The sequence below is a fragment of the Balaenoptera acutorostrata genome, chromosome 3 (genome assembly GCF_949987535.1).
Source record: "Balaenoptera acutorostrata chromosome 3, mBalAcu1.1, whole genome shotgun sequence".
Classification (NCBI taxonomy): domain Eukaryota; kingdom Metazoa; phylum Chordata; class Mammalia; order Artiodactyla; family Balaenopteridae; genus Balaenoptera; species Balaenoptera acutorostrata.
The window spans coordinates 44,937,958-44,958,985 of record NC_080066.1 but is presented as its reverse complement, the minus strand read 5'-3'; the positions used below and the strand labels follow the sequence as shown (position 1 = coordinate 44,958,985).

Sequence of the window (21,028 nt, the reverse complement as noted above, 5' to 3'; positions counted from 1 at the left end):
ATCCAAGTGCATTTTTAAAATGTTTTTGCTTTTAGAGCAAAAAAAAAAAAAAAAAAAGGTTTTGATTTTCCTATCTGTGCATCAGTTCAAGTCAGCACAAAAAATTTGCTGAATATTACCCAAAACACCCGCGGTTAGGCTGAAAGTAGGGATGGAAAATTTCAGCCGCCAAGGAATTTTTTGGGGGGTGGGGTGGAGGGGGCAGCAGCACAGGAGGACAAGGGCTGAGAGGGTGTCTCCAGTGCCACTGGGAACACATTCTGACTTCTTACCCACAGTTGCCTAAGCGATGCTCCAATGCTTCCTGTTGTAAGTACAATGTCGCCCCAGGGAGCAAAGCAAGTTGAGGGCTGAGCAGTGAACAACATTCCAGTCCCCAAATGCCATCTGTCACACCATAGAGCGTATCACCTCGACTATCTTGGTTTATCTCACCCCAAGTCTCCTGTCATCAGGGTCTGCTCAACATAAGGACTTTCAGTGGTTTTAACCTTTTTGGGGTCATGAACCTCTTTGAGAATCCAGTGAAAGCTTCCCCACAAGTGTGTATATACATCTCCATTACAACCTTAAAAGGTTGTGGACCCCTCCCCCTAAAGCACATCCAAAAACCTTTAGCTTCAAGTAGCCCAGTTAAGAAGCCCTCAATTTCTCTTGACATTCTCCAGGCAAATTCACGAAGCCCAGCTCTCAAGACTACACCTAAGTTTCTATGAGTGTCTAAAATAGATAACCAACAAGGGCCTACTGTATAGCACATGGAACTCTGCTCAATACTCTGTAATAACCTAAATGGGAAAATAATTTGAAAAAGAATAGATACATCTAAATGTATAACTGAATCACTCTGCTGTACACCTGAAACTAACACAACATTGTTAATCAACTATACTCGAATATAAAATAAAAATTTTTTAAATTAAAAAGCAATAAAAGAAAGTTTTTATGAGTGTCCATGAGCCGTCTAATGCTTTAGTATCTTCAGATTTTATCTGTACGTCGGCAAAAATACACACATGCATGCACACACGTCACACATACACCACACATACACTGCTTGGCAAAAATGAAATGGGAAAGCCGAGCTGGGATTGCAACATATTCATTTAGCTTATTCATTCTTGACACTGAAGCCATTAGAGGGAGTAAAGGTAGCTTTAGCGAGCGCAGCCATGTAAAGAAGCCAGGATTGGTTATGTTTTTTCCATTCAATAAACAGCACCACTGAATAAGTTTCACATGCTCAACACTCACCTGCCCACATAAGAAATTTGCTACTAAACACTTACTGTTCCTGCACAAAGCCTATTTATTTTTAAATACTTTGACTTGTTTTTTTGGGGGGGGGGTGGGTGGGTAGGGAGAAAGTGGAGGGGGCATTACTTTTGGCCTCTGGGTCCCTATCCTTCACCTTAAAAGTCTATGAAATAAAGAAATGAAGAACTAAACCAGAACTTTCGACCTAATCCTTTTATTGGCTATATAGGGCCATGAGTTGATTGGTTCTTTAGAATACCTTGATATTATGAACAAGCTAGTGTTTTGACCATTGGACACCTGCCTTACATGCAGACAGAAACACTCATCCTTGTTGGAAGGTACCTGGTCACACCTCAAGAGGAAAGCAATCCAGTCGAACTCTGACATGACATGACTAGACATTTAAGCCTCATTACACAGGATCCTAATCCACAACATTTGACTGCAAATGCTGCAAAGGATAATTTATGTGCTCAAGGGGATTCTAAGGGGAATGCTAATTGGGATGCAAGCTTCAGGCATAGCTGGATACAGGGAGCCCTCTTGCCCTCTCTTTCCCCCTGGTCTACTTTCCTTTGCTGTCTTCATTCCTAGATCAAGTTTACTGCATGTGAAAACAAAGATGGACACTGGAATCTGTGGGCATTCAGAGGTGTTAGAGCTAGCAGTCCTAGAAGAGAAAGTGATCTCTCTCTCCCTGCCCCAGCCCTCCAGCCCATTTTTCAAACCTCATGGCGGACTCTGGTTGTCTCACTCCTTGGGCCATTCATTGCAGACCACAGCCTTTCTCTGTGTCATGATTGGCCATGCCTGGACCACATGATCATCTCTGCAGCCCACAAGAACCACCTGGGATGAGGAGAGGCAGTTTCCCAATGAAAACAATGAGGTTCTGGACAGACAAAAGCAAACATCCACAAAAAAGACTCTAATGTGAGGCACTTTAACACTAAAGAATTCTCTAGCAATGAAGAACTCACTTCCCACCGAAGAGGAAGGACATTCACCTATAGTAATCCCTAATCTAACAATAGCAAGTCACAATCCTCTACAGAAACCAAGCCCTTCATGGTGTCTCCTCTCACAGAAAGCTTCTTGTGGGTGAAAGGAAAAGAGGAAGTAAAGCCAATACTATTGTAAAAAGGAGAAATAAATAGTCTAGAAATAACTGAAGACAAAAAGGTTTCATGCTATTCAGGAAAATACCTCAAAATCTTTCATTTAAGCATAATACTTGCATTACAGTTGAAAAGAAAAATAGAATGGGTCTGCTTTCACTAGTCAGGTGCAGTAAAGGGCTGGTAGTAAAGAAGTAACGAACAGTAGACTTTGAGGAGCTTATGGAAGGAAAATTCCCTCACATGCATCTTCACTTCCCCACGAATCTTCTCTAGGTCAGCCTGGGCCTCTGGTCTTTCTTCCTATCACACATTATGACGCTGTGTTCTAAAATCCCTGAGCAAAGATGCTCTCTCACACACAGTAAACATCCACAGGCCTCAACCAGCTCCAAATGGTATCAGTTTCTGCATTCCCATGCTCCCTTCAGGGAACCCTCAGGAGGATTCTTCTTCCTCTGCCCATGCTTAGCTGGGAGAAATGGTTTCCTTTCTTTTCCATTCTGCAGTTCCCATTCTTATGAGGCAGGAGCAAAGCCTCAGCCAGGACAGCACACTGAGAGGCCGGCTCAGCAGTGGTCCTCCACTCATTTCTGCCACTGTGTCCTGAGTTTGGGAAAGAGCCCTACCCCCTTCCCCAAGCAAATGCGTATCATTCAGAATCACAGTAGATAACACTACTTATTCTGGTTGTGGCATTCATGATGTGCAACTGCTTTCCTTCCCTCCTTTTTTCCTTTCTTATTTAATTTATTTGCTACTCAAAAGGCGAATGCCATCTGAAATTGATGGTCTGGAGCAAAGAACTGCAAAGAGAAAGCCACCGATGTGTTTGATCTGGCTTCTGTGATCGTTGAACCACAGAGGGTTGGGAGACGATTGCAAGGAGCAGGCAATTCACTCCACTTGAAAAATGTGCATTTCCAGTCTCTCTTAAAAAATCAGAAGATCTGGCAAGACTGACTTTGAGTTCCCACAGGGCAACGATGGCTGAGGACAAGGCAAGGCCCTTTGGTTCCCCAGTCTCCACAAAGCCTGCTTTCCTCATTTGCTAGCTGAGCCCTCGCAGGACTTAGGATTGCTACCCTGAGCAGATGTGGGAGAGGGCTGCAAAACAAGGGCACCAATGCTCACTGCCGGCCCAAAGCCTCTTTTCATGACGCCCTTCATTTATCTTCCGGAAAAAGCCACGGCAAAGCCAATAGGCTGGTTTCCACCTCCCACTGAATCTATCCAAACTAACCTGAGCTTTAGTAAATGTGGATGAGGCTACAGTCACAAAAATATCCATCACCTAAATGCCCAATGAACTCATTCCAGATTTTCTAGATTAACAAAATAGTATGCAGTCATCTAAAATGATGTTTACTGTTTATGATACACAAAAAGGTTTATCATTGATAAAAAGCAGGTTTACCTAGAGTATGGTCTTAACTAGGTAAAAGTAAATACAAACAAAAAAGGCTGGAATGAAATATACCTAAACATTGACAATAATTTTCTATAGGTATCTGCTTACAAATTATTTATGCTTTCTTATTCTGTTTTTGTTTTTCCCAATTTTACTAAAACAAGAATACATTCTTTCAAAAACTGAACTAATATTAAGAAGCAAATTAAGAAGCAATGTGCTGGAACCCAGAAAGCCAATAAATATATCCCACTGGGGCAATGGCCATACTGTGGGGTGCCTCTGACTTAATACAAACCAGATCGCCTGCTGCTTGGGACAGCTCTAGCACTTTCTGTACTTTGAGATGAGCCACAGGAAGGGGTGTGCAGGCAAATAAGAGCCCTGCTGATCTAATTCAGGATGGAAGAGGTTGCTCTTCTCAGATCTACTGGATGGATTGCATCACAGGCTGAAAATCAATATCCAACCACTCTTGTCAAAAGACCTGCCCGTGTATTTAAATAAGTCAATCGCTTATTCCTGCCTCCGTTTCTACATTTGGAAATGGAGATGATACGACCACAAAGATGAACAGGACAGTGTTTATTGACCTCCACCACAACGTGATACCTAATGTCCAAGCAAAGCCTCGCTTGGTAGATTCCAGGCTCATTTTACTGATAAGGAAACAGGCTCAGGTCAACTGAAAATGTGTCTGAAATCCTGGTGGGCAGGTCTGTGGAGGAGCTAGGATTTGAATCTCAAGACTGTCAGACTCCAGAGCCCAAGCTCAGAGGCTTGCCCAAGGTCACCGAGGCAGTGAGCACAGCAGTGATTCCATGAATCAAGGGGCATGAATTATGAGTGGCTGAAAATGAATGAGAAACATCCACCAGCCGGGCAATATGCAAGTGCCAGATAAGAGCCACATGCATGTCTCCTAGCAAGTTGCTAAAACACACTGAAAATGGCATGTGACCAGCCGCTGGAGAGAGGGACTGGAACGCAGACAAAACAAATTGACGTTTTACAGCCTCATTTATTTACAAAAAAAGAAAAAAAAAAGAAATTAACAAGGGAAACTTCAATATCAATGAAGTTTCTATGCTTGCTCCCACAAGGGATGGCTTTTTAATTATTTTTTCAGATGAACTGCAGTCACAGTGTATTTGATCCATACCCGACCCACACTCTTTGGAGAGTTAAAACACATTTTTCCCCAATGTCAAGTTAAAATAAAAACTCATCAGAAACAAAATCACTCTGGGCTCCCAGGGCTCTGAAGAGAAATTTAGTTCTGTTTGGTTGCTGCCTGGTATTAGTGACCTTTGTGCTAAACAAACATTTGGCAGATGAAATCTGAGAATAATTCTCTTTGCATCATTAACCTGAATGTGGAGGTCTCCACTGGGTTTCAACACAAGTGATACACAAAGAAAAGTGTGACACATTCATGTCTAATATATGTGCCTCCCGACTTGGAGGAACTGCTCTGTGTATCTGGGTACCCTGCGAGGATCCCATTCTGGGGAAGGCAGAAGCCCTCCTCAAAGAATCCCCTTCTTCTAGTTGGCCCCTGCTCTACCTACAGCCTCCTCTCTGTCTCCATATCTTCCCGTGTGTGTGTATGCACGTGTGTGTTGGTATCACATGTATATCTGTCTGCCAAACACTCACACAACTCAACACAATCTGCTTTCACCTTGATCCCATTCTGCATTTTTAAAACACCATCATCCACATGTAATAAAACTGCACAGAACAATACACACACAGAAACACACAAATGAGTGCACATAAAACGGATAAAATCTGAATAACCCCCATGAATTGTATCCATGTTCATTGCCCGTTTTTTGTTTGTTTGTTTTTTGTTTTTAATTTATTTATTTTTTTTATTTTTGGCTGCATTGGGTCTTTGTTGCTGCACGCAGGCTTTCTCTAGTTAGGGCTAGCGGGGGCTACTCTTCGTTGTGGTGCATGGGCTTCTCATTGTGGTGGCTTTTCTTGTTGCAGAGTATAGGCTGTAGGCACGCGGGCTTCAATAGTTACGGCTCATGGGCTCTAGAGCACAGGCTCAGTAGTTGTGGCGCACGGGCTTAGTTGCTCCACGGCATGTGGGATCTTCTGGGACCAGGGCTCGAACCTGTGTCCCCTGCATTGGCAGGTGGATTCTTAACCACTGTGCCACCAGGGAAGCCCCATTACCCGGTTTTGATACTGTACTACAGTGATGCAAGATGTTACCATTGGGGGAAAATGGATGAGGGGTACGGGGAACTTCCCTGTATTTTGCAGCAACTTGTGATTCTATAATTGTGCCAAAATAAAAAATTTTAAAAAACTACATCCTCTAATAAGTCCTTGAGTACTTGGAAAAAACAAACAAACATGACAATGAAGTTCCTTATAGAAAAGTTAGGACAAAAGAGGCAGGAGTCTCAGCTTGTTTGATACTGGTCCTCTTGGTACCTGTTATGGGCTGAATCATGTCCCCCCCAAAATTCATATATATAAGCCCTAACCCCCAGTACCTCAGCATGTGACTTACTTGGAAATAGGGCCTTAAAGAGGTAGTTGAGGTTAAATAAGATCATATGGGTGGACCCTAATCCAATCTGACTGGTGTCCTTAGAAGAGGAGGAAATTAGGACACACAAAGAGACACCAGCGATATGTGCACAAAGAAGGAAGACCATGTGAAGACACAGGAGGAGAAGGTGCCATCTGCAAGCCAAGGAAAGAGGCCTCAGAGGAAGCCAACTCTGATACCTTGATCTTGGACTTCCAGCCTCTATAACTGTGAGAAAATAAATTTCCATTGTCTAAGTCACTCAGTCTGTGGTGTTATGTTATGGCAGCCCTAGCAAAGCAATACAGTACCCAAATCCTGCATGCCCCCTTCACCTGTTTTTGTCCCCTAGTAACAAGCCCTCCAGCCTTAGCATCCCTCGTAAAGAGGGAAATGGTGGCTGAGTGTGGCAGGAAACTGCATCAAGTAAGGAACGGAGGTCCCAGCACAGAAGAGTCAAATTTTAGGTGACCTTCCCTGCCCGTGAGAGGCTGGTGCTCAGCCAGCTGTGGAGGTACCAAACGTGGAAGAGGGATCACAATTCCCCACAGTGGACCCAGAGGGCAGAACCAGAGACAGTGTGTGCAAAGTTGTAAGGAGACAGATTTCCAGCACAACATAAGGGCAGTTTCCTAATGGCTATCATGATTCCACACAGAATGAACAGCGGAGTGAGGGTATGCTGTCCACAGTTCTGGTGAGAGGTGAGCAGAACACGGAACTCACCAGCTCTGATCTGTGCTGATCTCTGCTTAAAGCACCACGAAACAGGGGCACAACCTCCTTCAAGAAACCCTGATGTGAACTGTTAGCCAGGCCCCCTCTTCTTTCTCCTGCCCCTCCTTCCTCCTCCCAACTCTCTATTCTGCCTTCACACCCGTTCTCCAGTCCCATCGCACCTCTCCCCTTGGATTTGAGACACACGGCTCTCTTCTGACCTTCCTGACTCCTCTGATATCTATTTCCCAAAGACTTGAGGCTGTCTTGCAGAATGCCCCTACTTGCACCTGACCCCCTGGGGCATCCACCAGCCCTCTGCACCCAGCCCCACCCACCCCAGCCTTGCCACAGATCCCAGACGTACCTGGAAGAAACATCACTCTCATGCCTGGGGCTCAGCCCCATTCATTATCTTAGGCAAGTTACTTAACCTTTCAGAAGCACAGATCACCTGTCTGCTTCGTTTATAACAGTAACATTTAAAAAACAAACCCATGTCCAACGATAGAGGGCATTAAATATTACAGTATAGATCCACAAGGGAATATTCGTATGCAGAAAGAATACCATCGAAGAATATTTAGTGACATGGGGAAATGTTCATGAAATATTATGAGAGGAATACAGTAGCAAAACATTATTTATTATAAACACATTTTTTGTGTGTGTAGAAAAGCATACCGATGCAGAAAAAAGGATTTTATACAACCATAAAGCTAAGGGTAATTATTCTTCAATGATTCTTTTTCTATACTTCCAAAGTTGTCAACAGTGAACGTGTAATACTTTTTAACTAGAAATAAAGTTATTTTTAAAAAATATCCTTACCACTCTCATTTGGAGCTTTTTCCTCCCCAAGGGAAAAAAAGAAAAAAAAAAAAAAAGACAAGACAAGGCACCAACCAATTGCCATAGCAATCTAATGAAAGGACCCAGCGAGTCCATTACATTAGCCTACTTACTCTTGCCTACAATACAACCGGCTGTGCTTTGAACTCGGAGAAACACGGCAGCTAAGAAAACTGAGCTCATGGAAGGTCCCAACATGGGTTAACGGCACGAGTAATTCCCAAAGGGTCGATTGGTGGACCCCACTCATGCCACCGTATCAAACGGTCCCCACCGCCACTCTGCTCCATCAGTCTCTCTGGGAAGAAGGAACGCCACGTGCTACCCACGGGTCACTGTCGAGCCACGCTGTGAGGCTTGGCTCCACACTGTGTGGTCCTGAAAAGCCTGCCAGCAGAGCCGCGTCCCCATTCATTGGGTTTTGTCCCCTGGTAATGAGCTCCCCTGGCTCCCTCCCCAGGCTGGGCAGGAACGGCCAGAGAACAGTGCCAGCAGGAGAAGCCCCTTGTGAATGACCATCAAGGAATCCAGGAGTTTGGCAGTGACTCAGCCACAAGAGGCTGAAGCAAACAGTGACTTGGGTGGAAAGTATCAGCTTGATTTAATATGGAATGCTTCCCTTTCCCCCTAGCTGTAGGGGGTCTAGGACATGGCCACAGTTGTGCCGAAGGCACCCAGCTGGTGACCCAGGGGCAGGGCTTGTCACCAGTGGCCTGTGGCCAGAGCGCTGCATAGTTAACGCCCCCTTCCCTGCTTACACCCGCAGGAAAGGAGCAGCTGTGAACAACCTATGCTTCACACTGGCAAGATTTAGAAACCTTTCAATCTCCAGTTTACACTCACATGTCAGGCATATGATCAGATGGCTAGATGGGCCTCTCTCTCTTACCAGCTCTGCAAGAGCTGGAACCAAGGGGCACACGTGCTATGCCACCTCAATGGATACCATCAACACCCACAGTCCCAGCACCAGTCCCTTCAGACTGTCTTTCTCTTGCAGGGAGTTAAGAGGCCGTAAGTCATACCAATCCCATTCAGCAGGCTCCCCCAAATACTTCCCGAAGCCAAATTAAGTGGCTTCAGAAACTAGCTCCCTATTAGAGGAGATAAATGCTAAAATAGTCTCATGATCACAAATACTTTTTATGACCTGTACAATAAATGACTGAATCAGTTATGCTCTGCATATGCATGGTCTTTTTAAATTGTTCCTGGAGAATTCAAACCATGCATGGAATAAAAGGCCACCTACCGAGGCCAATCTGTGCAGAGAGCTTGCTCTCTGTTGCTCCCTGTAAACACAGACCCAGGAAACAAGTTCAGAAGCACTCAGGAAGGCCATCTCCACAGTCCTGTACTGTCATATTTTGGAATTTGGCCAGATGCCACCAAGATGCCCACACACCACACAAAAAGACACTCCCAACTCTGTGAATGTTGAACTATGACAGAGGAAAAGGATGCCCAATTAGAAATTTGGTTGAGACTTTCCTCCTACCAAAGACTCACTGTAAATCCCAGAAACAAGGTCTCAGAAAGAGAGAAGGGCCTGTGCCTGGTATGGTCAGCCCTGTGGCCCAAGCCTCCACCTCCCACAAAACCAAAATGAGGCCACGTCCTAAAGCTTTGTACCGACAGACCAGGCCCCATCCAGTGCCAGGAAATACCACAGCCTAACTCATCAGGGCGGACTTCTGGAAGAGGGCTCTGAGCCTGCTGTTCCAGGCAGGGGCCCCCAAGCAGAGGTGATTTACCACTGGTGTGACTTCAGGAGGCATTCTGGGGAGACATTTTTCTACTTGATTTCCTCATCAGAGATAAGAACTCAGCTTTTCACTCCCCATGTCCTTCCATGTGCCCTGATTTATCTATTTGCTGTTACTGCTACCAAAAAATATCTATCCTAGGGTACCAGAGTGATATTGGTCAGGTCAGAGACCAATGGCCCGGATGGACCTGGGGAGACTCTTTTGGCTACATGCTGTGGCCCATGTCCTGGTCTGCAACAAACTCACGAGGAGGGGCTTTCACTGAAGCCTTAAAAGCATCAAAATGTAAATGATTTCCTTAGACCCCTCTCCCCACTGTGCCCACCTTCACACACAATTATGGAAACCCCTAACCACAGGGAGAAGCGACTAGCCATCTTCGGCCTGAGCAATCTTCTCTTCTACTTTGTGTTTCACAGGTAGGTCCACAGGGGCTCCATCCCTTGGATGGGGAGATACATATTCTCCACCTTTCTTTCCTAGAGCCTGTTCACAGAGGGCTGAGACATACGACATATTTATTCAACAAAGTCATCTATGCCACAGTTGGGACAGAAAGTCACAGAGGAAAATCAGCATTCAGGTGTGTAGCAGTTCTGAACCCTCCTGTCTCAGAAAGCTTGGGCAGCGTATGGTGGAAACTTGGCAGATAGGAAGCTTTTTGACAAATTCTTATCAAATTCTATTTTAACCTAAACTTCATATTATAATTAACTTTATACTCCAAGGCACACCGCTTTTGGGAAGCACAAAGCTTCCGTGGGTGGATATAATTTTTTCAGAGCTTAGCACCCAGTGACTGGGGGCATGTCATACAATCCAACAGCTTGTGGGAGGCAAAATTAAACTTGGTAAACAAGAAATGGAGATGCTCGGCAGGCCAGCCCTCACCCTACAAATGACCACGCGGCAGTGCCTAGAAGCAGTGAAGGAGCCACGTTTGCTGTAATTGTAATTCACCATTTGGATGTTTCTTAGCCCAACACCTGTAAATAGCTTCCATCCTTCCAGTACAAAATAGCAGAAACCATTACAGCACAAAACATTTTTTCAAAGTTCACATGTACCTTATTTCTTCCCAAATATGCAGTTCCAGTGCATACCCCGTTACAGAAAAAAAAAAAAAAATTACGAAAAGTTACCAACTTTGAATAATACCAAACGCTGGGCATGCAATCCCCTTTCTCTTTGACCTTCAACAGGACAATGACCAGGAGATCATTTTGATGATTAAAAACAGGGTTTCCAATGTGTAGATCCCCAAGTATTCCTCAGTGGCTAATGCCGAATAGCCCAAAGTCCAAACACACACAAAAAGGCAGATAAATAAACATAAAACTTCCCCTGACCATGGCTTCCCACTCACGGTTTATTGAGGCTCTAGCACAGCAGAGGTCAAATTCTGCTGCACATTGGAATCACCTGGGGAGCTTTTTAAAGACTACATGCCCAGGATGCACTCCAGACCAACTACCCCGAAATTTCTGGAGGTGCAACTCAGACATCAGCATTTTCCAAAACACCCGAGATGTGTATCCAAGTCTGAGAATCTGTGCTCCGGGAAAATTAACACTTCAGGGGCCCACGTTTCCTTCTCTTGTTAACATGCCCTGGTTACTGACACTGAGAATCAACCAAAAGGGAACCGCGCCCCCGGCTCTGGGGCAGCTCCTTACCTATGTAGAGCGAGGAGTCCTTCCTCCGCACGTGGTCGTCGATGTAGGAGACGCCCAGGGGCTGCACGGGGGTAGCACCGATGCCCAGGAGCACCTGGGCCCCAATGAGCAGCAAGTACATCATGTTGGTGGCGGTCCGGCTGCGGCAGATGAGGTCCGGGTCGGGCCCCTGGTCCCCGCCCGAGCCGTTGGCGGCGCAGACATCGCGGCCCTCGGCACCCCAGCGGATCTCGCCCGCCTCGTACTTGTACTGGTGGGTCAGGAATTCGGGCAGCGCCGACAGCAGCGCGCCCAGGGCCATGACGATGCCTCCGCAGCCGATGAGGCGCGGCCTGTGCCCGCGCGCCCCGAAGTAGCTCACGAAGAGGATGAGCGCCAGGTTCCCGATCTCGAAGCTGCTGGCGATCACGCCCACGTCGGCGCTCTGGAGGTTGAACCTCCGCTCCAGGGTGGTAAGGACGCTCACCTGTGGGGTGCAAAATGCAATCTCAACGCCAGTGCTGATGGAAACCACCCAGGAGGCCCCCTTCCCGTCGCGCAGCGCACCTGCCCATCGCGGATCCTCCCGCCTCGCAGTTTTTTGTTTTGTTTTGTTTTGTTTTTACCAGCTGTGCCAAGTGATTTAAACCTTAAGAGTCCAAAAACCGTTTACTTAGTATGATAACCCTAATTTAATGGTTAAAGAATTAACTTCCATCGGGGAAGAAGTTTTCCTTGGCATCTGTTTCCATTCTGAAAGATTCTGCCTCACTGCATAAGAACGACCTCTGCATCCCCACGGCCGCCACCATTTAAGGCTCATAAGTCCTGTGAAAGTCCTGAAGTCCACAGCTTTCACAGGCTCTCTCCCAACTACATCTTATTTATGAAGTCCATGCTGGAGGATATAGGGTCCACGGGCTTTTTACCAGGAGGTTATTAGCAAAGCATACTGAAGAAAATAAAAACACAAGGAAACAAAAACCTGGGAGGGGAGCAAAATGGACACGCTAGATTAGCTCATTAGGATAATCATTAGTTCTTTGCTTCCTTCTGGAAATTTCTAAACAGTGGACATTTCCCTAGAGGTAAAGACATCCCTGAATCCCTGACCTGTGCAGTCTAGCCCCACCAAGGTCCCTCGGGTGGTAGAGTTTGATGACTTTCCCCACCTTTACATCTTTGTCTGCCCTTCACCTGTTTAACAAATATCTACTGAACATCTGCTGTTGGCTTCACAATGCCCTAGACACAAAAGATAGAAACAGGAGGAAGGGAGGACACCTGGCCTCAAAGATGCCACCTAGCAGAAAGGTAGACATGTATGTTGGTTACATGTTACATTCATGATGCAAAATCACAGTAGGAGGGTCAAGAGGAGGTGCATCATTTTAAGGCTCCTTGAGGTGGAGAGAAAATGCAAATGGCCTCCCTGTCCTGCTGTTTGCAGGTTCCACGCAGGGTATTATCAGCAAGACAGGAGTCCCTGTCGTAGGAGTCCTAGTTGGGCAGGGAAGAACACTCCAGGCAAAAGGAACAGGGCGAGCAAAAGTTGGGTGGCATGATTTCATAATGGAATGGAATGGAGGTAGTGAAAAGATAGGTTGGCAACAGACCCTAAGGAGCTACAGAGGCCACCCTAAAGGAATCAGACAATCCCCTGCAGTGTGGTGGAGAGAATGCAGAGCCTGGAGGGAGGAGCAACGGGTTTGAATCGCACCTATTATTTCCTTAATTAGCTCTGTGACTTTGGTCAAGTTACTTAACCTCTTCAAGCCCTGATTTCCGTGAAAGAGGAATAATAATGCCTACCTGGCAGGATGGATGCGAAGATTAGACATAACATATGAAAAGTCTGTTAGCACAGAGCAGCCTTTCCCTACATGGCCAGAGAGCATCGAGAGAGGTGGGGAAGCTGAGGGGTGCAGAACCAAAGCTCTGGGGTCAGAAAGCCTGGGGCCATCGTGACTGTGTGACCTTGGGCAAGTCACCCCATGCTTTCACTGTCCCATCTGTAAAATAGGTATGAGCGCTACCTCTTAGAGCTGGTGCCAGGCATAAACACATGTATGTATAAATGCTAGGTAAGGGCTATCCACAGCCATGATCACCATTTATCCTCGGGTATGGGGAACAGCAAAGGCTCTAAAAACATGAGAGTGACTCAGGTATGGTCAGAGTGTGGAGAATGGATGGAGTGGAAGAATGCAGGAGTGAATGCCAGCAGAGAAAAAGGCTGGACTATTATTGAGAGAAGGGAGAAGAAAAGGTCAGTACCGTGGCAATGGAAATGAACAGGAAAATCTGAGAAGCATCAAAGAGGCAGCATTACATCTTTGGGGAGATCTGGCTGCCTCTGCTGAGTGACTGGGCATGTGCTGCTAAGGAAAGTAAGGAAGAAGAGTCAGTGGATCTAGCCTTCCTCCAAATGTATAAACATGGGCACTGGTGTCAGCATCCCGGCATCCACAGCCTCTCTGCAATGTCCACATACACACACACACACACACACACACCTGTGCTGATTAGCATGCCTCTATTCTATTCACCTTTATTATAAAAAAAGACACTAGCCCAGTAATTCCTGTAGCCTCATTTCAACCCCACACATTTAAACAGACTCCTTTAACCCAGGGGTTTTCAATGCTACCTTCAGATTGGATGCACTTGGGAAAGCATTAAAAATTTCAGATGGGGCTTCCCTGGTGGCGCAGTGGTTGAGAATCTGCCTGCTAATGCAGGGGACACGGGTTCGAGCCCTGGTCTGGGAAGATCCCACATGCCGCGGAGTGGCTAGGTTCGTGAGCCACAACTACTGAGCCTGCACGTCTGGAGCCTGTGCTCCGCAACAGGAGAGGCCGTGACAATGAGAGGCCCGCGCACCGCGATGAAGAGTGGCCCCCGCTCACCGCAACTGGAGAAGGCCCTCGCACAGAAACGAAGACCCAACACAGCCAAAATAAATAAATTAATTAATTAATTAAAAGAAAAATTCATGTAAGTGACATAAAAGAGTTTATTTAAAAAAAAAAAAATTTCAGATGCCTGGTCCCTCTGTGAGTTTCTAAGCCAGGGCAACCTGGGTCCTGGGATGTTGTTAAAGCCCCCCCAGGTGATTCTATGTGGGTTAGCACAGCGTTAACACAACAACACAAACTACTGCAGCCTTTCCATCAGCACTGGGCCTGGGGGTGACCTCTGCAGGGCAGTACTCAACACTGGTACAGGTCCCCGATCATGACCAAGGATGGGACATCTGTGTTGCCCTCGATCGCCGGCATTCCGATTCTGATTCCTGTTTCCACTGTGCTTCTAACCAAGTCAAGGCCAGCTCACAACTCATGCAGCCCTAGTTAATTATTTTTCAAGCACCAAGTACTGGCCATTGTCGAGAAAAGAAGTTTAGCGAGTCCTGGTCTCATTAAAATGGCTTTCAAACTCTCCCAGAGATCCTTCTGAAAGGTCTGGGCAAGTGAAAACAAAGGTTTCATTTAGTCCCTTCTTTCCTTCGTAACACAAACAAGCTCGATGGAATAAATACTCTAACAGAGGCTTATAAGAGGTAACGCCGTGTGGAAGGACAAAGGCAGACAGCCTGACTGCCTGAGAGGTGGGGCGGGGGGCCCTGGGGGGTCCACTCAGTCCTTGATGACGGGACTTGAGAGATGCCTAAAAGAAGCCAGATGCAGAAGTGGACGCATGTGGGCAGGGTCACCTGGGTTCACCAGAGTCACCTCGAGCAGGCTGGCAGGTCCGCAGCCTGGTGACCTCCACCTCAGGAGTAAAAGGGCAATGGCAGTGGGAGGAAGGGTGGCAGAAATGGAGCAGAAGTCATATTTCATTTCTATCACAAGGCTTCACGACATCCGTACTAGGCAGATCTGAAACATGACAACCGCTCCGTTCCAGCAGGTGTACCCTGTCATAAAATATCACACAGGTGTGGACATTTAGGATGACATAAGGATGGTGAGGAGAGAGGCAGCTGCGGGCAAAACAAAAAGAATCCGCTCTTCTAGAGAGGGCAGGGGCCTGTGCCTGCCGCTCTTGTCCTGAATCAAAACTGCTCTTTGCAGAGCAACCCACAAGGGTCACAGGAGTAGTACCGTCCTTACCTCCTTGACCCCGTGGCCTCTTGAAAGCCTCAGGGACACCTCTCTGGCTCCAGAGTTAAGCTACACAAACATTCTGAAAAGATGCTTTGTGGATCAATTAGATCAGAGGCTAATGTCTTCACTCACTTAAAACACAATTTGGAGAAGCTGGACTAATTAAGTAGGCATGAGGCCATAGACCCACTGGCGGCTTTTACATGGCAATGAACGATCCAGCAATGAGGAAGATGCCTGCTAACGGCAACGGCTGTCTATGCTTAACAGGTAACAGAACTGATGGAAATGTCTTGATAATTAGACACGAAGGAGCTGCAACTCCAGGAGCAAAAGAGGAACTGTCCTCACCTTGCACCAAGTAGATACAAAGTTATTATTAAAAGAATGCAATATTTATCAGGTTTCTGCTACCACAATTGAAAAACAAAACAAAACAAAAAAACCCACCTGCATTTCAGAATCTCCTGGAGCACTTGTTAAAAATATAGATTGCCAAACCCTGAGATGAGGCTCAGGAGTCCAAGGTTTTATAAAACCCCCCGGGGGTCTCTGGTGCCCAGAGTTGGGGAGGGGTGAACACCACTGACATTTCAGGTGTCCACACACACACTCATCATCAATCGAGAGCTATGGTTCTCAACCTTCACTGGCAGCAAAATCACCTGGAGGGTATCGGACTGCTGGACCGCCCCCCCCAACCTCAGAGTCTCTGATTCAGTGCATCTGGGATGTGTCTGGGAATTTACATTTCTAACAATCTCCCACGTGATGTGGATGCTGCTGATCTGGGGACCAGACTTTGAGAACCACTGCACCACTGGGCGCTCCATCCTCAACAAACCTGTCTCCCCTCAAGCTTAAAGAGCTTGTTTTGTTTTGTTTTGTTTTTAATTAGATGCCAATTAAAAGCACTCCCTCATTTCCAATTCACGTCCAGTCTCTTCTCTATGGGAAAGCTGGGTGGCATCTGGGGGAGGCTCACCTCTTAGGGAGTCTGAGGTGCACACTCCGGTCACCTGCCGAGATGGGGGCCCAGCCCAAAAGGGAGACCTGCGGACATGCTGTGAGACAGGAGGCACCCAGAGACCACGGCCAGGGACAGACGGGCCTTTCCTCACCTCTGAAAGGGCCAAGTTTATCAGGGACTCACGGAAGAAGCAGCCAACCTCTTGGAGCAGCAGCTGAAGCTCAGAATTGCCCTCGTGAGCCCTCCCACAGTCTATTTTCTTATTCTGGCTCAGGGAGTGGGGACTAGACTAGAATCACCTGGAAAAACACACCAGCACCGCCCCCCCATGCCCAGCCCACCACCACCAGGACTGTGATATCATGTGTGAGAGCTGGGCCCGGGCATGAGTATTTTCCAAGCTCCCAGGTGATTCTAATACACAGGCAGGCAGAGGTGTGTGTGTGTGCAGAGACTCCTGGTATAGCCTCCGCACAGGGGCTGAGTGTGCAGGGGTGGTTACAACATTGCACCCTGGTCCTATCCACGTGGCGCTGGAGCACCGGAGCCTCAAATTCAAATCTGGCTTTGAGAGCGCTTGGCCATGTCAATCTTTCTGAGCTGTTTCTGCACCTGTGCGGTGAGGTTAACAATGCATGCATCATGAGGTCATGATTCAGCAGCTGGCGCACAGTAGGTACACTTAAAAGAGCCGCCCTCATCCCTGGCGTGCATGCTCTGTGTGACTTCCAATTCGATGCCACACAGAGCCTGCTTGGCAGGAGGTGCAAGGAATATAACTACAGCTGAGAGAGAATCCCTGCCCTGTGAGGGTTTACAACCTGGGGAGGGCAGAAAGAAAGGGTCCTAACAGCACAGCCTACTATGCAGGGTCACGCAGTAAAGTGGCAGGGGGCTCAAGGGAATGAGAACACACCTTTGGCTGCATGCGGAGGAAAATCGATCTGGGATGCAACAAGGATGAATCAGATCTTAATAGATGGGCAGCGGGGGTGGGACCACAACATTTTTATTTTAAACATTTTATATTGGAATATAGCCGATTAACAATGTTGTGACAGTTTCGGGTGCACAGCAAAGTGACTCAGCCATACACAAACATGTATCCATTCTCCCTCAAAACTGCCCTCCCATCCAGGCTGCCACATAACATTGAGCAGAGTTCCCTGTGCTGTACAGTAGGTCCTTGTTGGTTATCCTCTTTAAATACAGCAGTGTGTACATGTCAATCCCAAACTCCCTAACTATCCCTTCCCTCCACCCTTCCCCTCCCCACCCTTCCCCCCTGGTAACCATAAGTTGGTTCTCTAAGTCTGTGAGTCTGTTTCTGTTTCGTAAATAAATTCATTTGTATCATTTCTTTTTAGGTTCCACATATAAGTGATATCATACGATATTTCTTTCTCTGTCTGACTTCACTCAGTATGACAATCTCTAGATCCATCCATGTTGCTGCAAATGGCATTATTTCATTCTTTTTTATGGCTGAGTGATATTCCATTGCGTATGTGTACTGCAACTTCTTTATCCATTCCTCTGTTGATGGACATTTAGGTTGCTTCCATGTCTTGGCTATTGTAAACAGTGCTGCAGTGAACACTGGGGTGCATGTATGCTTTCAGACCATGTTTTTCTCTGGATATATTGCCAGAAGTGGGATTGCTGGGTCGTATGGTAGTTCTGTTTTTAGTTTTTCAAGGAACCTCCATACTGTTCTCCATAGTGGCTGTATCAATTTACATCCCCACCAACAGTGCAGGAGGGATCCCTTTTCTCCACACCCTCTCCAGCATTTACTGTTTGTGGATTTTTTGATGATGGCCATTCTGACCGGTGTGAGGGGGGAGGAACGGCAAAGGGGAAATTCAGAGCATCCCTGGGGAAAGGGAGGAAGACCTTTTTGGCCTCAGAGCGCATGAGGAGATAAAACGGCCTTGAAGACTAGGTTGAGGGTTGATTTGGGGGTCCCTGGGGAGCCAGGGGAGGTTCCTGAGCAGGAGCCATCCTTCAGCAACACTATCCTGGCAGGTGTGGCGCAGTGTGGAGGGAGGAGAAACTGCCCAGGCAACTATTTCAGCAGAGCTGGTGAGAAACGAGGCTAACGTAGGGGCGAGCTGGCAGAACCACAGAGAAGGGTGCCTGTGTGTGATGCCTCAGATGTAAACAGCAGCAGAGCCACGGCTGATGGGAGGCCTGGGTCAAGGAAGCTGGAGCCGAAAAGGACCCTGGGGAGCCTGCCGTGCCTCGATCCGGAGCCCGTGTGAGGGCTGAGGGAGCTGCGAGGCTGGGGAGAGCCCGTGAGTGCAGAGAACCTGCATCTAAAAGCCCCTCTGCTCCGAGAGGCACGAGACACCATAGCCCAGCAGGCCGCCGCCCGGGGAACATGGAGGAAGCTGTACCTTCAAACAACCCGCCCAGCAGCGGGGCCCAGCGCTGTTGGGAGCAGATGCAGAAAGAGTGTGGATGTCGACCTCACATTAAACTGTAGTCAAAGAAAGGCCCAGAGATCCCCTTACTGGGGCTCCTGAACAGGCATCAGCACACTTTTTCCGTGAAGAGCCAGACAGTAAATATTTTCGGCTTCTGGGCCACTTGGTCTCTGCAGCAACTCCAACTCTGTCATCCTAACACAAAAGCAGCATCTGTAAGCAGTATGTAAATGATGGCCACGGCTGTGTTCCAAGAAAACTTTATTAACAAAAATAAGCCGTGGGACTTCCCTGGTGGTCCGGTGGTTGAGACTCCGCCTTCCAATGCAGGGGGTGAGGGTTCGATCCCTGGTCGGGTTCGATCCCTGGTCGAGGAGCTAAGATCCCACATGTCTCGTGGCCAAAAATCCAAAACAGGAAACAGAAACAATACCGTAACAAAATTCAATAAAGACTTTAAAAGTGGTCCACATCAACAACAACAAAAAATCTTTAAAAAAAAAAAAAAGCCATGGCTGGATTTGGTCGCAGGCCACAGATTGCCAAATTCCTGCTCGCTTCTCCGTCAATCCAGTTCGGAAAATTGCCTTATTCCTGAGTCTGGCAATAACAACGCTGGCCATTTATAACAAGTTTACAAAGCACTCCTGTTGCTGCCATGGAAAAGCCATTCCGGGCACAACTTCAATGCAAGTTTGTTTTTTAATCCCATGAAAGGAAGTTGCAAGCGCATTTCAATTGCTTGCCTGATGTGCCAGGACGTGGTCTTGCAGCAAAGGCGGGAAGCGGTCCAACCACAGAAGCCCAGATAGCATCTCCCCAGGATGAAGCAGCAGCAGCAGCAATTGCTTCAGGTGAGGGAGGTACACATTGTGTGGTTTTGTTTTTCACTTGAACAGCAGTTCCTTGGAGCCAGTCATTTAGGGCACGGGGGAAACGGCATGCACGAGGCATTCATTTGTGAATTCCAGGATCTGAGGTTTGCAGAGCCAGGTAACAGAGGACAACACAACAATGAGTCCTGTAATTGCCCTGGTGGCAAAGAGACTGCCTGCCCGCCTCGCAGGTTGGCCAGGGAAGACAAACAGTCAATGTCGCTTTATTTCTGATGGAATGATTTAGCCTGTTTTATGACCACATAATAAACGGGTGTAAATTTACAATTTTTTCTTAAAAAGCAGAGTAAGAATTACATGGAGAACCTCTGATTTAGACATGACTCTGGCCTTCAGCCCATGCCAAAGGCATTGGTGCGTGTAAAGGGGTGAGAAGAGGGGCAGACGGAAAACATGAGGGATTTTGAGAGCCACACACAAGCCACGCATTTAACACGCCTGCAGCTCCCTTTTCTGATCTGTAATGCGGAGGTGATGATTCTGCCCTCAAAGCTTGCCACAAATGAGGAGGAAACGTGCTGTACAATGTCACTGTGACTGCAGCTATGCCTGGGGTTGCGAATATGCAACATGGCCTTACCCTTCCTCGCAGCAGTATCCTGAGAGCCTGCCAGCTCTCTCTGCACCTGGGTCTTTAACAAGAGACCATCGTTCCCTCTGGTCACCCTGCTGTCTGAGAGTCAGAGTCTTGGACACTCTTTCCTTAGAAAGGCCTCATTCGTCTGCGTCTCTGAGACTTCTTCTCAGTCATTTCCTGCATCCTTGTGCATTATTTGCATCTTTCTCAGACCATTTTCCCCTCTGTAACCTGTTTCTTAGTTTCTCTCTTCTACTCTCTTCCCTAAATAGCCCTAAAGCACAACAGAGGCATCTTTTTTTTTTATTATTATTCCTTATATTTAGTGAAATCTTATGTTCATTTAATTCTAAGAGAATGTGTAAAGTTTTATGATCCTCTTCTTTAAAAAAAAAATCTCTAAATTTTCTTCCTGCTTATGAATCTTGTCATTGATTTTTCTCTATAGCTCAGTGGTCCATCATAGAAAAACAAGGATTCTCCGTCCCTGCTGGGTACAGATAATAGAATTTTCTTCCACTCAGTGACTGAGCTGTAAAGGCTCTACCAGAAATTTTTGCATTGGTCCTATTATTAATAGTCTGTGTTGAGTACCTTTCACAGGAATTGAGACCATTCTTTCAATTCACAATTTATGTGGTGCCAGGTCTCTTTTATTAGAGAAACTTCAAGAACAATAGGAGTTAAATGATTTCCTTGGCATTCAACAAA

General features: G+C 46.8%; 1 protein-coding gene across 2 annotated transcripts in view; it reads right to left on the bottom strand.

Moving 5' to 3' along the window:
- SLCO3A1 (solute carrier organic anion transporter family member 3A1) overlaps nt 1-21,028 on the bottom strand; it is a 328,719-nt gene that overhangs the window by 254,555 nt on the left and 53,136 nt on the right. For both annotated transcript variants that reach the window (XM_007164979.2, XM_007164978.2), the window contains exon 2: nt 11,358-11,823. In XM_007164979.2, the coding sequence (XP_007165041.2) occupies nt 11,358-11,823 (466 nt within the window). The remainder of the gene's footprint in view (nt 1-11,357; nt 11,824-21,028) is intronic.